The following is a 15847-nucleotide window of genomic DNA, read 5'->3' on the forward strand; positions in this document are numbered from 1 at the left end:
CCTCCAAAAACTCATCCTCCTCGCTCCATGCTACTCCCCCCTTGCAGGTGTCCACGGACAGTGGTGGGGTAGTGGTGTCGTCACCCCCCATAACTGCATGCAGCTCACGGTAGAAGCAGCATGTATGGGGCTGTGACCCAGAGCACCTGTTCGCCTCCCTGAATTTTTGGTACACTTGCCTGAGCGCCTTGATTTTTGTACGACACTGTTCTGTGTTCCTGGAGTAGCCACTTTCCGTCATGGCCCTGGAGACTTTAGCATACTTATCTGCGTTCCTTTTTTTGGAATGTAGTTCTGCCATAAAAGATTCGTCTCCCCAACATGCAATGAGATCCAGTACCTCCCAGTCGGACCATGCTGGAGCTTGTCTGTGAATCCGGGACTGCATAGTCCCCTGTGATGGTGGTGACCAAACAGGAAATTCAAAAGTTCCCAGGGCTTTTACTGCCTACCTGGCTAGTGCATCGGAGTTCAGAGTGTTGTCCAGAGCAATCACAAGGGAGCATTCTGGGATAGCTCCCGAAGGCCAATATAGTTGAATTGCGTCCACAGTACCTGTAACCCGGAACTGTGATCTCGATTTTAGCACTACTCCACTTGCTGAGGTGCAGTACAGAAATCAGAGTAAAGAGCCCTTTAAAATCGAAAAAACTGATTTGGTCGTGTGGACAGAACCAGTTTTATTTCGAGGTAACTCGGCTAATTCCAAAATAACCGCATACTGTAGACCAGGCCTAAGATCATGCACCTTCCACTAGTAGAGCAATGCTATCTTGAGCACATCACAAATTACTGTTTCATAAGTTTGTTATGGCCTTACTGCACTCATGTTCCGCACAAGGTACAAAGGTGAATTTGATAGGCAGAACAACAATGACTAAGGAACTCTAGGACTTGAGCTGTCAGGCACTGGTGGGGAAGGTACCACAGTGGAGAGGAATAGTGTCAATTTACTAATCACTTCATTCCATAACACCATATGGAAAATGGGTTAGCTTTTTTAACTTGGAAAATAAATATACCCTGAAGAGGCCTTGTCAGGTTAAAAATAGCTCTAATTAAAAAACAGTTTCCTTGAGTTACTACCATCTTAGGGCTTGGCTACACTTACATTTTATAGTTCTCTAACTTGCTGGCTCAGGGGTGTGAAAAATCACCCCTCCGAGCACAGCAAGTCAGAGCACTTTGAAGCGCTAGTGTAAACAGGCTCAGAGCGCTTGGAGCTAATCTCCTTGTGGAGGTGGATTACCAGGAGCGCTGGGAGACCTCTCCCAGTGCTTGTGCGCGACCACACTCGCACTTCAAAGCGCTGCTGTGGGAGTGCTCCCGTGACAGTGCTTTGAAGTTTCCAGTGTAGCCATGCCCTTAGATTGAGACATTAAGCATTTAGAAATCTAGTTTACTACTCACCATTTATGGTCCTACATCCCAACCCAAGTGAAATATGAGTAAACAAAATACTTACCATTTTCACTTGTTCTCAGACAGTTTTACTTTCTCTCTCTCATTCACTAATACTTAGTGTGGGAGTAAGTAAATCTCAACATGCTTCTCATAATAAAAACATCCAATATTTCTGGTTCTCTCAGTACTATGTACATCATGCCTGCTTCCAGCCGTCAAAGTCCAAACTACATACAGGCATGTGGGTATGTACTCTTTATGTTCGCAAACTCTGGTCCACACAATAGCACAACTGGTATAGAATTGAGGAACATGCTGAAGCATATGACAGCTGTTCAGGCAGCATCAGAATCAGTGCTAGAGCTAGAATGTTCATCTCTTGGAGTGCACCCCAGGAGAAGATGTAGTTAAGACATTTGGCCTTCCAGATCAAAAAGCAGTAATCAAAAGGTTTTTACATCAAGGTCTAACACTTTTCTGATTTCAGATTCACTCATTTTGAGTCTACCATGGTGTGACAGAACCGAAAGGAAAGGACATAGAATGACCATTTCAGGTCTTAACCCATACTCCTACAATAGTGAATGCGGTCAACTTCAAACTCCCTAAATGTAATTAGTTCATCAGTGCCACCTCTACTGATGCTATTTCAGTGACTTCCCCTTTTAGTTTCAAAATATTAATTAGCATAATAGTTTTAACCTCTAGTTCCAGATGCATTGAAGCATTCCCTGCTCATAATTTTGAAACTTTACAAACTTTTCCTTGTTAAGATGACCAAATTTTTCTTTATTGGACTATCTTTTCTCCTTTTTTAAACTGCCAAGGGAGGGCAATCCAAGAAATACCCCATAACTTATTTCATTAGTAGCTATGTTATAGTTTGTAGTCTAGATGTGTTCAAATGATTAAATACATATGAAGAATGTAAAGAACAGTTGACACTTCATGAATATAGTGAAAAACAAAATTAATGAAAAACGTACAGAAACAGTTCCACCTTAGCGTTTGCGATCTATTAAGGCAGAAATTTGCAGGTAAATTGGTTTGATTTTTAGTACTAGACTTAGAGAAATACCAATGTGTGGTCATCTCTGGCCTTGCATATTGCAAGCTAATTCATTCCGGCCCCTAGCTTCTTGCTTCCAGTCCATACAGAAAACACAGCTAAAAAATCTCTATCTCTAGTCATGTCACTCAGTTCAAACCACTCTGAATTCTCCACCATCCAAATTGGCTTAAGGCATTTCTTCCTCACCTTTGAAGCCCTGCACATATCTGTTCTTTTTTACAATATATGTTAAGCATGCACTGTTGCTCTGGGTACTTAATATACAAGTTTAAGCATAAACATTTAAGACAGACGCACAAATTTTCCCCAAGGCATACCTAGAAATGCACCCCCCCAGGAACACACCCGCACCTCTTCATGCATCTTCCATACAATTCCTTATCTTCCAATAGCCTCTCATTCTTCTAAACCTTTTCAAACTTCTACAGTGTTTATCCACACTCCTGGCAAAATTCCTACATCATGTCAAACTCATACTGACACTATGTACTAGAGGTGTCTGAACTAAGCTGCAAGTTGCTTGTGAGAGATCTCTCGCCATAGGTTTGTACAGCACCAACCACACCATCGTAAGTTAAATATTAACAGTTTATCTGTTCCTGCTGCCTATCACCCATCAGGGATCAGTCTACTGGTGACAATGCTACAGGAATTATGATAGCACAAAGCAATGAATATGACCTCACACAGGGAAACCCTGATTGTGTAGATGTAGTTCTATTTGTCCTATAAGTGGCTCCATTAGATACTACAAGTGTTAAGCTGTTAAAATTAAGTCTTCCAAGAAGTGCAGTTTCTTTTTAAACGAGCAAAGAATATTTAAAACTGCATTTCCACTTTTAAGGTACCTCAATTCATTTCAGACATTTTCAGGTTAATTCCTACCTCTGGTTTCTCAGGCAGGGGCTCATTTTGCAGAATTTTCAGTGCTTTAGCAGCTGCATCATGCTTAGCAGCCTGTCTTGTTCTTCCTTTCCCATGAAACTGCTGTCCTCCAATAGAGAGCTCAACTTGATAAAGTAAGGGTCCAACAGGAAATGGGTAAAAGTACCTAAAATTAGAAAGGCAAGTTTGCCTGATTGAAAATTGCTGGTAAGCTACAAAGTCAACATTTAGGGTTAAACATCATCTATTAATGAGTCTCTCAGCAACTGAAGCTCAACAATAAACTCCTATAGTAGAGAGCCAATTTGAATACATTGACCAATTTGAATGACTAATGTAGGACTTTTTAAATACTTACAATATCTACACTAAGTTAAACACATTTTTAATACTTTTGAAGCACAGAGAATGATAGCATAGTAAATTAAGTTTTTATACACTTGACAAATGACTAAGCAAGGAACAATGGATTTTTATACTCAAGTATTTCAGACCAAAGTCAATACTTAAAGGCATACAGCCAACTTCAGAATAAAACATGTCTAAAAATGTTTTTCCTATTTTCCCTCACACCTAAGATTATAACTTAGAGGAAATTTTGTCAGTTTATTTAGTGAAACAACAATGAATATGTTCTGAACTGCACAATTTCACTGTTTAGCTCCTTTCCCTGCTTTGGATTTTTTCCACACAATAAAGAGAAAAATTTAAAGAAAATATGATTGTAAAAAACAAACTTGCAGAGGTACTTGGGGCAGGAGTGGTTCCTGAAGAATATACTGGCTAAAGCTGAGTGTCCCTTTAAGGCATGTTTTATTTTTAGAGATTATTTTAAAAGTAGCAGCAGCAATGCATGCATATTGAAGAAAGGAACTCAAAGAGTACGGGACTGATTACAAAACTGAAAAACTGTAGTACATACCGTGGAGGATAAGCACCACCTCTCATATTATAGTTGTAGGTAGATCTCATCCCTGTGTAAGGGTCAATAGGTTTGTACATAGGTTTCTTTCCCAGCTTCATGCAAAGAGCATTTAGCTCCACTGTGGGGGTTACACTATCTAGATAAATAGAAATATAGAATATAGCTGTCTAAGTGTCAAGGCAGAGTAAAATCAGGTAAAAATCTCAAACCAGGACAGATTGGGACTAGATTCTTGGTGCACACATCACAATAATCTGTAGTGAATTTGTGAATGAGTATGAGTGAAAGTATGTACAAAAAGTTTACCACATACATAAAATGGATCCCAGAGCAATCTAGTACTGCTATTGGACTGGCAAGTCTTGTTGCAATCAATTGAGCTTTCTAGGTTCTGATACATTTTTAGGATACTTCCTTTATACAATACTACCAAATGTTATGGGAAACCACACAAAAATGAAGGTTTCTTTCCCAAGAGGTACCTTCTTTTATATTAACAAACAGCTGTATAATTTTACCTTTGGCATTTAACTGGAAAGAAATATTCGGAAATTATGAACAATAAGCTAAAGAGGGCCTTTACAGTTGTCCATTTCCAAACAATGCAGTTGGTTTATTTGGAAGGGACATACAATGGCATTAAGAGGCACAGCTGTTTGCCTCCAGGTGGGTCTGGCCAGGTTGAAGATTTGCTACACTAGCTTGTAATTTTATTGCCATTTAAGAAATTAATGGCTCTCTAATTTTGGACCCAATGAAACAAAGCATCTGGGCCAAAACTAGAAGACAAAAGATAGTTACCTTATACTAACGGGATGTTCTTCCAGATGTGTGGTCTCTATTTCACTGTGTGAAAGTGTGCACTCCATGCGTCTGGAGCCAGAGAATTTTGAAAGCAGAATCCCTTCATCCGCACATGCGCCCTGGTTCACCTTATGTCTCCAACCAAGGAGATAAAAGGTAAAGACAGTTATCCCCTCTCCATTGCGAACGAAAAGATGATCCAAAGCAGAGGAGGGAGGATGGTAATAAAATACAGACAGGGACCACACATCAAAGAACCTCCAATTACTACAAGGTAACTTTCTCTTCAAGTGCTGGTCCCTACATGTATTCCACTGTGGGTGATTCACATGCAGTACTCAAGAGGAAGACGGTTAAAGATGCAGATGGCAGAGCCAAACAAAGGAGTACTATTCCCAAGGATGCATCAGAGGAGTCCTGGACCAAAGCACAAAGTCTCACAAATGTCTGGCTAGAACTCCATGTAGATGCTTTGCAGGTATCAAGCAGAGGTACTTCCTGAAGTGATGCCACAGATGTCACTTGCATTCTTGTGCAATGAGCCCTTACCACATGGAGGGAGGGAGAAAAATTAGGATAGCTGACAGAGCAAAATACAACCCAAGATCCATTGAGAGATTCTTTAACAGGCTTTAGCCTGACCCTGAACTCTTTCCACTATGGTGACAAATAGTCTGGGAGACTGACTGTTTTTATCCTTTGCAGGCCAAGGCACACCAAATGCAAAGGGAATGGAGCCTCCTTTCTTCTAAGGATGCGTGAAGTTTTGGAAAGAATACAAGTAAATGAATTGACTGGCTCAGGGGAAACTCAAGCTACTCTGGGGATTAATTTAGGACATAAAGGTAATGAAACTTGTCCCTATGAAACATAGCATAAGGGGCTCTGCCATCAGGGCTCCAAATTCACCAACCCTCTTGGGTGAAGTGATGGCTACCAGGAATGCAACCTTCATGGATAGGAGAGACCTGGAAACAAGAAACTAATGGTTTGAGTAACAAAAGAACAAGATTTAAATCTGATTAAGCAAGCTATTTTCTCTCTCTCGCTCTCCCGTGCCTTCAAATCTGCTACCTCAGTGGTTCCCAAACTTGTTCACAAAATGTTACAAGGGTTCTCAGGAAGACAGAGACAGACTGATTCTAACTATGCCTTTCCAGAGTTTGCTAGTCAGTGGATGCATGATGATCGAGTAACACTGTGAAGGTGGATGGTATGCACTGACTGCTGCCAACTGGACCCAGAAGGAGCTAATAGACAAATCTGGTGTCTTTAAGGAAAGAATATAGTCAAAGATAAGAGGAACAGCCACTGCTTCTGAGGTACACATAAGACAGAAAAACACCTCCACTTGGCTAGATGACATTTTCTAGTGAACTCCTTTCTACTATTAGAAAAGAAGCTCTGTACTTCTCCAGAACATGATCATTCTATGGATGATGCCCATCCAAAAACCACACCCTGAGGTGAAGTGGACAGGGGTTGGGATGCTTGGTCAGGAGATTGGAAAATATCGTAATAATGATCAGTGCCCAAGATGACATGCACAGAGGTTCGTAAACCAAAACCATCTCGGCCAGTTGTGGGCAATGAGGATGACTCATGCCCTGTCCTGCCAAATCTCCTGTAAGACCGGAAGTAGAAGTGGTAGTGGAGGGAAGGCATAGTTCAGGTGGTCTGACCATGGAAGAAGTAAAGTGTCACCCTATGAGTGGCAACCTAGGCTTCTGGAGCAGTATATTTCGTACTTCCTGTTAATTTGGTAGGCAGACAGGTCCCTAGTGGGGGGTCCCATAGAGAGCAAAGATATGGTTCACCACACAGTTGTGTAGCACCAACTTGTGGCTAACAGCAAAATGTCTGCTGAAAGAGTCCTCTAGCATGTTCTGATTTCCCAGAGGGTAGACTGCCCACAGGGTGATCTGACTGCTGATGCACCAGTTGTACAAACTAACCAGTTCTGCATGCAGGTGGACAGATTTTCCTCCCCACATTTGTTGATGCAAGACAGTCATAATGTTGTCCTACACTGAGGACATGGTGACCTTGAATGAATGGGAGAAAGGCTTCACAAGTCTTTCAAACTGCTCACAATTCCAGAACTTTGATGTGCATCCTGGACACTTGAGATGTCCAGGTGCTCTGCACTGTACAGTTGTCCACGTGAACTCCTCAACCCAACAGGGAGACATTTGTAATGATCGCCCTTGTTTGGAGGGGAGGCAAGAAAGGAAATACCCAAACATACCTGAAGGGGATTCTTCCACCATTGCAGGGATGATATTATTTTGGTAGGAACACTCACTATAGCACTGAGATTGGTGGTTTGATGAGTACATTGTTTGAAGCCAAGCCTGAAACCTGTCCATCTGCAGGTAAGTCCTTGCCATGATCCAATTTAAGGATGCACCAATAAAGGCTAAAGTTTACACTGAGCCCCAATGAGGAGAGGAGTTGCAGCATTTCCAAAGTCGATGCACAGGCTTTTTGGTATATAGGCTGTGTCTCTATATAGGTTGCCACTACAGAGAATACCCTGATGAAGGCCCTGGGGGCGGAAGCAATGCCAAAAGGGAGTACTTCATAATGAAAGTGGTCAAAGCCCACCGTAAATCTGAGAAAACATTTGAGCAGGGTAGATGTCTATGTGAAAGTAGGCATCCTTCATATCAAGAGCTGAAAGCCATATTCTCTGTTCCAGGGATGGGATTATAGATGACAACGTGACCATGGATTCTTGAATCTGCAAATAAAACTGTTGAGATGGCAAAGATCCAGAATGGGTCTCCAATCACTCTTCTTTTTGGGTACTAGGAAATACATCCAGTAAAAATGTGGTACTGAAGAGGAACCTGCTCTATCACTCTTCACTCTAAGATGGATTCTACTGCTTGTTTGAGAATCTTCTCATGACAAGGCTTCTGAAAAGAGATAGGGAAATGGGGTGCACAAGGTAGACACAAACTATCATACAGCCAGAATGGATGACATTCAGCACTCAGTTTGTTATTGCACTCCAGGTGTGGAAAAAGAGAACTCCCAAAGAATACATGGAGATTAGCAGGTGTTGGATTTAATGGTTTGCAGCTCTTGAGCGGCCATCAAAAACACTCAAAGGGCTAGAATTGGGAGGAAGAACCTGCTGAGGAAGGCGTGGGGAAGTAGGGCTTTGGAACCCACTGCCTCTTATGGAATGGCTCATAAGGTCACTGGTGGCAGAACTGTTGAGCCATCAGTCTAGATTTGTATAACTGCCTATGAAATTTTCATTTTGGGACAGGAGTATATATTCCCAGGGAGCAGAGGGTGGCCCTGGAATCCTTCTCATCCATCTTCTGGTTAAGTTCATGAGTTTCACCATAGGGCAGTTCCTCAATGGTGTTCTAAACCTCTCTGGGGAAACCCCGACGCATGAAGCTATGATTCCTTATTCATTTCAATGGCAGTAGCCATTGCCCTTGAAGATTTATCAGCTGCATCTATCACTGATTGAAGAGCAGGATGGAGACAGAGCCACAGCCTCATCTGGGGACAAAGATACAACCTTATTGATTCCGGCAGAACTGCTGGATCAGGCATGTACTATTCCTCTTCAATTGGATCAGGAGGCAACTCCAGTTGCCCCCTCAGAGGGGAGGGATGAGACCACTCCTTAGCAGAAGGAACCAACTCTGCAGGATGGTACAAGTCCAAACCCGCCACTACGGCCAACAGGTAGATTGAATGGGGGTTGCGGAGGTCCCCATGGCATAGACTAACAATGGCTCAAAGGCAGGTGATGAGGTGCAGGCTGATCCCAAGCTGGTCTAGGCCTTGGGTCTGGGAAGAAGCTTTGGAGGATGAAATAGCACTTCATCATGCAGTTCAGAATCTCCCGAAGAAGAGAAAGCCAATTCTAGATCCACTGGCGGTATCTATAGTGCTGCTGGAGGGAAGTCACAACCCAAAGATGGAATGGGAGACAGACTCCTCCCAAAAATTGGCTCTTGAATGGAATTAGGATCTTTCTTGAGAAAGAGGAACTTGACAGAGTAGGAGACATCAGATCTGGGAGAGCAAAGTCCTCAGGAGGAGCACAGGACTTGGCTTTTCGTGGAGTGAGGGGTCCTGTCCACTCAAACCAACAGAGCTGTAAAAGGGATAGTTTGTGCTACGGCCATGGAAGACAAACTCAGTACCACGGCTAGCCAAGGGTCTCAGTGATTGCTCTTCATCAGTGCCAGCAGACCCCAGGTTTGTGCTGGGCAATACTGGAGGCACCATTGCTGCCGAACCGCAATCTGGTGCCAATGGAGCCTTGGACTGCCCCTGAGACTTAGGATGTACTAACTTCTCTTGGGCTGATCTTAGACACTTCCTCGGTTTAGGCAGAATCCTACTTTGCCTCCAAATCCACTCAGAAGGATTTAGTTTCATGCTTTTGAGAACGCTCCCTGCTCTCCCAATCAGACCCTGATGACGGATCTGTAGGGGTAAACTCCCTCACTCCTGAGCTAGACCTTGTGGCAGGAGGCACATTCTTTGCTCAACCGGGTTTGCTGGCCTGGGTCCAATTGCGGTCTTTGGGCCCTCTCCATGAGGTGCTTCTTAAGGCAAAATTGACGCTCTTCCCGGATACAACTGGGAAATGAATGGCAGATACTACACCTTGCTGCAATGAGGGTTCCCACAAGGCAATACAAGCAGCGTTGGTGGTCATCGCTGACCAAGAAGCAGCGTGGGCAGGAAGCACAAATTTTGAAGCTGGAGTCCTGCACATAGTCCAGTACCCAAAACAGGGTATGGGAGGGCTCCCCATGTCAGGGAGGCTAACATTAAAATTATCAGATAAAACTCTATAAACTTTTTTAATGATTTACAGATACATATTCACAGATTAAGGATAAACCAAAGCTTTGGACACTGACCTGGACCATACAAGGTTAGAAGGAACTACAGAGGCAGAGAGTCCACTGCACCCTTTATCTCTTCAGTCAAAGGCATGGGATAGGCAAGGAAGCACATGTGGATTACTTGACATTGTTTTCAAAATTCTCTGGTCCCGGGCACATGTGTAGCCACAGTGAAATACACAGAGGGACAAACACTCTAAGAAGAATATTTATTATGTAGCAATAATGTGTTGGTTATATGAGCAGTTGCCCTATTTGCTTAGGCAGTGGCAAATACAAGGAAAGAGCTGAGTGAAATTCATCTTCTTTATGGGCTAAATGGCTCAACTTATTCATGATTTTTTATCATTTCATTATAGTTTGTAGAGCCCTGCGCAGATATAAAATTTATATCCACAGATGTGAATATCTGCAGAGCTCCAGTGGTGTACCAGGAATGGCAGCGGCAACAACAGCTGCATGTTGGGCCATCACTCGCAGGAGCCAGCACCCCGCCTGGGCAGCTCGTCCAGAATGGCTGTACCGCCTCAAGCTCTGCCCACCGGGGCAGCCAGCAGGCTCATTGGCAACTGTCCCTGGTCATGCTGGTGTGCGCAAGTGCCTCGCATGCTCCCAGGCAGGAGTCCCTTCCGTGCAGCAGTGTGCGTCTCCAGCATGACCAGGGACAGCTGCTGGTGAGCCTGGTGCCTGCCCCAGTGGGCAGGGCTGGGGGCAGAAGAGCCATGCCAGAGGAGCTGCCCGGGCTGGGGGCTGGCTCCTGCGAGCGACGGTCCAACATGCTGAGGCCGCTGCGGTTCCTGATACAGCACTGCAGCTCCGCTGATATCTGCTTTATATCCACAGATATAAATTTTGTATCCACGCAGGGCTCTAATTGTTTTATAGTGTATCTTAAAAGTGTGATTTAGGAGAAGGGTTGAATGTTTTTTATCTTTCGTATTGTGGTTTTAAAATCTGTACTAATTTTGTTGATGTTGTTGGTTAATTACCAAGATGTTATACTAATGTACTGTGGGGGGGAGGGATAGCTCAGTGGTTTGAGCATTGGCCTGCTAAACCCAGGGTTGAGAGTTCAATCCTTGAGGGGGCCATTTAGGGATGGGGCAAAAATTAGGGATTGGTCCTGCTTTGAGCAGGGGGTTGGACTAGATGATTTCTGAGGTCCCTTCCAACCCTGATATTCTATGATTCTATGATCTGACTGGAAAGTCTTGGATACAAAATATACAGAAAATAAAGCTAAGTCAAGAGCATGCAGTAAAAGAAAGATAAGATTATTCAGATTTCACTTTACCAATTACAAAAAGTTCTTACTACAGAAGCTGAGTGAAATCAGAACATTTTTATTTTCAACACACAGGTCCCACTTAAATGCTGACTTAGCAATTAGAAACCTTTTAACTGAAATGCCAACTACAATAATTTTACATTCAGTACTACAAATTTTATGCATGTATTTTGATTATATTTGGAAGTTCTCATAAAATCCTTCAAAATGTACCCAATAGAAAATGTCAGTAGAAACCAAAGTAAAACACTGATTTTTGCAGCTTCAGGTTTTCAGAATTGCCCAAGCAAAAAGTCTTATTATCTACCCTCACCATAATTCAATTACAGTAAAAAAAAATTCTATCCATGGGCAAGTCAATCTTTACAAGGATAGTCTAACTGAAGTGTTAGATGGCAAAATACAAACAGTAAAATTGAAACTGAAGTTTCTTTAAAAACTTACTACAATGCATATCTAGGTGTAGGGAAAAAATGACACTTCAAAATATTCTCTGGTGGTCAGAGGCATTTGAACAATTCCACATTGCAGATAGGTGACCTTTAGATTAAGATGAAGATCTCACGTATTTTGACAGTTGCCACTGACTGTACAGAATGTCACTTCAAGATCACCAAGTAAGCACAATCTTAAGCAACTTATACATACCAAGTTCAGATGTGGGTATCCTATACACATTTTTAAAGAGCCTGTCCTGGAAAATACCTGGATTCTTTCCTTCACTACGAGACGGGCGAGCTGTAGGTTTAGGAAATTTTGTCCCTTCCAAAGCTTTGGCAGCTGCCGCATGTTGAGCTTTTTTAATACTAGTTCCTTCAGCTTCCCAGTGCTGGTCCCCAAGAGTCAGCTGCACTGTAAACACCTACAAACAAGAAGTCCAAGTTCTTTATTATAAGTGACACCACCATTTCGCATTTTTTGTTAGGACCTCTTATGTGTTTAATATGCCTTCTGCTACAATCAGAAAGGTTATTTACTACTAAGCACAATTTAAATAAAGCCTTCTCAACACGGTAGCTGAAGTTACACTTTTGGTTTCCTGGGCTACTGAATGCAGGGATTAACAAAAACTGTTATAACAGTACTAACCACACAGCTCCCCACTGCAAGACATTTGGGGAGTCTGAACTGAAGGATGTGCACAGATGTAGGTAGACCGGTAATGGCTACACAAAGGGCTGTTACTGTGAGAAATTTATTGTATGATTTTAATGTTTATAATGCCAATATGATTCTCCTAAATCTTCTCAAAATGCAGACTGCTTATGTAGAATTACATTTTATATTGCATAAGTCAGGGATTCCCAAAGTGCGCTACCTGTACCCTGGGGGTACGCGAAACATCTCTGGGGGAACGCAGGAAAAATTGTGTAATGGTGGATTTTATTTATTGCATGTTCATAATAGGCTACTCAAACGAAACTTTAAAACTGTGTGGGAATTTGTTATATAAAACATGGTAGTTAATCGACTTCAAAATGTACCAATAAGAACACAGAGATACTGACATACAGAACCCTCACCTCCAATCACTGTACAGTGTGGGCTCAGTTGCCCAGCAACTGCCTAGTCTAACTGAGCTCTGAACTTAGTCAGGGTTGGTTTTTTTTTCAGCTGTATGTGTCACACTAACTATATCTGTACATAACTGAAATATGGACAGATGGCTAAAGACAGATAGTGTTAGGAAGAACAAAGTATCAGTGATGAGATGGGTGGGGTACACGGGCAGCTGGGGGATTTGGAAGGGGGTATGCAGTAACAAAAATTTGGGAACCTCTGACATAAGTCATTCACTTGTTACTTTAGGCTTTCAATTTGGGTTATATTTTTCAGAGGTCAGAACAAAAATATGTAAGGCACTAAGGAATAACAGTTCTTACATTGTCATAGGTCAGTGGTTCCCAAAGTGTGGGGCATGCCCCCCAAAGGGGGACATGGAGGAACGTTTGGGGGGTGTCACATGGGAGGAAGGGGGAAGTGCACCACCCAGTCTCAGCTCCGGCCTCAGCTCCCGGCTACAGCCCCAGGTGGACAAGTTCCATTATGGGTAATGTGGGGGGAAGGGAAAGGGAACAGAAAAGGTTTGGGGAATCACTGTCATAGATGCATAGTTTTTCAGCCCCATATGGTGATAAACAGTTATTTTACACAAGTGTAACAACTACAGAAACTTTGTAATACATCACTATAAGTAAAGTGGGGTAAGGACAGATCTATTAGCCTAATTTTCCACAAGTGAATCAAATCCAAAGCAGGTTAAGTTTAATTTTGATCGGAGTAACAATGCAAATGAGTATATGCCTTGATTATTCTTCCCAAATACTTATTTTTAAAAAATGTAACCCTTTCCTGCTTTGCACATGGAATCTTTGGCTTAAGACACTAGATAAAAATTAATGGAATTGTGTTGATCTTGGAGCAAAATCAATTTAATATGTTTTAAAAACAATCACACCTAAGCATATTCTCCTAGGGCAGTGGTTTCCAACCTATTTTCTTTTGCAGATTCTTAAAAAATTTCAAATAGAGATGCAGACCCCTTTGGAAATCTTAAGGCAGTTTGCAGACCACCTAGGGGTCTGTGGACCACAAGTTGAAAATGACTGTTCTCGTGTGCATGGGACATTCATAATTACTACTACAGCACAGACCTCTTGCCTAAAGCAACTTAAACAGATAAAAACATTTCACCAGATTTTCCCTGTAGGTCTTAGCCTCAGGATCCACAAAATGCAGAGCTTTACTAAAGAAAAAAGTTTAATATTCCAACTCCTTTTCCATCATCAGAAGCCTCCTGTATATTTGCTACAGCCTTTTAAGGTAGGCATTTGAATGCTAACAGCAGACACTCAAGAAACGAAGTATTTACTACAACCTGCCAAAATTTCAGTGGAATATTATGGCACAGAAAGTACACAAATGGGTCCATGCAATGTAATATTTTTAAACCATGAGCACCACTAATTCCATAAGGCACTGAAGACTAGAATAGTAAAGTAATTTATTTCAAAGTGGATTAATGCCCTATGAGATTCCACTGTATTGTGTGTTTGCAGTTAAGTGAAATTTACTAAAATCTTGCTCTCAACTATCTAGAAAGCAGGATTCTAGTAAATTGCACTTCACTGTCAGCTACAATAGGGTACAGTAATTCCTCTCTTAACATCCTCCCAGTTAAAAACGTTGCTGATCAATTAGAGAACACGCTAGTTTAAAGTTCTGCAATGCTACCTTAAAATGTTGTTTGGCAGCTCCCTGCTTTGTCCACTGCTTGCAGAAAGAAAAGCCCACTGAAGCTAGCTGGTGGGGGCTTGTAACCTGGGTGTACCGGCAGCACCCCCATCAGCTCCCCACTCCCCTAAATTCCCTATGTGGCAGCCACCCAGCAGGCTATCAATTGCCAGCAGTTCAGCTGTCCCTCCCCCCACTGCCATGTGCTGCTCCTGCCCTCTGCTTTGGAGTTGCTCCCAGGAGCCTCCTGCTTGCTGTGCGGGGTGGGGGTGGGAAGGGAGGAGGAGGAGGAGAGAAGATGGGTGCAAATGTCAGGGTGTCCCCCTTCCCCCCGCTACTGTACCCCACCTCCACAGAGCAAAGTGTGTGTGGGACACAACAGGGATCAGGATGGAGGGAGCTTGCTGGCAGCAGCTGCTGTCTCAACTTGCTGATCTACTTAAAAAGGCAGTGTACTTAAGAGTGGCGTCATCCTACTTAAAGGGGCAATGCACATCTCACACACACACAGGGTGTCTCTCTCTGCCATGCTGTCTCCTCTCCCTCCTTTCATGCTGCCTTGCAGAGTGTGAGGATACATTAACAACAACGTGTTAACCCTTGAGGGTTCAGCTGAGTGCTAGTTCATCATTTAGCAGCCAGGCATTCCCTGGGAAATATCCCACCCTCTTCCACCCTCTGACTCCAGGACAGGCAGCAGCGCACACAGACCACTGGGTCAGGCTGGGCTCTGCAGCCATGCCGCCCAGAGCATTGCGCCGGTGCTGCGGCAAGGTAAGGCTGCGGGGAAGGGGTCGGGGGCTAGCTTCCGGGGCTAGGAGCTCAGGGACTGGGCAGGACGGTCCCATGGGCCGGATGTGGCCCGTGGGCCGTAGTTTGCCCACCTCTGCTTTAGGCATTATTTCAGACTGTTTAATGCTTGAGAATAGACTATTAAAAGCTCTTACAGCACTTCTAATGCACTGCATTGCCTGTGATAAAGGTGAAGTGATCTGTGAAAGCAAGCACTGGAAATGCACTACTTTAAATGAATATGGACACTTTGCAGAATGCAGCAAAAATTCTAGGGACCCCATGATTCTCTCCAATTCTAATTTTCTGGGAAGTTTTGAAAAGATTCTCCCAGACGAAACCGTTCCAGCAGGAGTAGCACAATCTGGTCAATGAAAGCGTGCAGTTATGTACAAGGGGAAAGGGACTGTCTTTACTTCTTAAATTTTAAGTAGCCAACTGAGTATTCCCAGAAGTGATTTTTCTATTAACTTACTATTCCCATACCACAAACAAATGTGCTTGAGTTCTCATTAAGGGGGCAGGGGGGAGGACACAACAAATCTCAGCCA

The 15847-nt window shown here is 43.0% G+C and overlaps 1 protein-coding gene across 5 annotated transcripts in view; it reads right to left on the bottom strand.

Moving 5' to 3' along the window:
- Window positions 1-15847, bottom strand: part of STAU1 (staufen double-stranded RNA binding protein 1) — a 52771-nt gene that overhangs the window by 16254 nt on the left and 20670 nt on the right. For 3 of the 5 annotated variants that reach the window (XM_073309472.1, XM_073309476.1, XM_073309471.1), the window contains exons 5-7: window positions 11919-12132; window positions 4284-4422; window positions 3362-3527 (exon numbers count right to left, since the gene is read on the bottom strand). In XM_073309472.1, coding sequence (XP_073165573.1) covers window positions 3362-3527; window positions 4284-4422; window positions 11919-12132 — 519 coding nt within the window. The remainder of the gene's footprint in view (window positions 1-3361; window positions 3528-4283; window positions 4423-11918; window positions 12133-15847) is intronic. The other 2 variants (XM_073309474.1, XM_073309473.1) reach the window with 1 other exon arrangement.

This window comes from Lepidochelys kempii, chromosome 13, assembly GCF_965140265.1.
Source record: "Lepidochelys kempii isolate rLepKem1 chromosome 13, rLepKem1.hap2, whole genome shotgun sequence".
Taxonomy (NCBI): Eukaryota; Metazoa; Chordata; order Testudines; family Cheloniidae; genus Lepidochelys; species Lepidochelys kempii.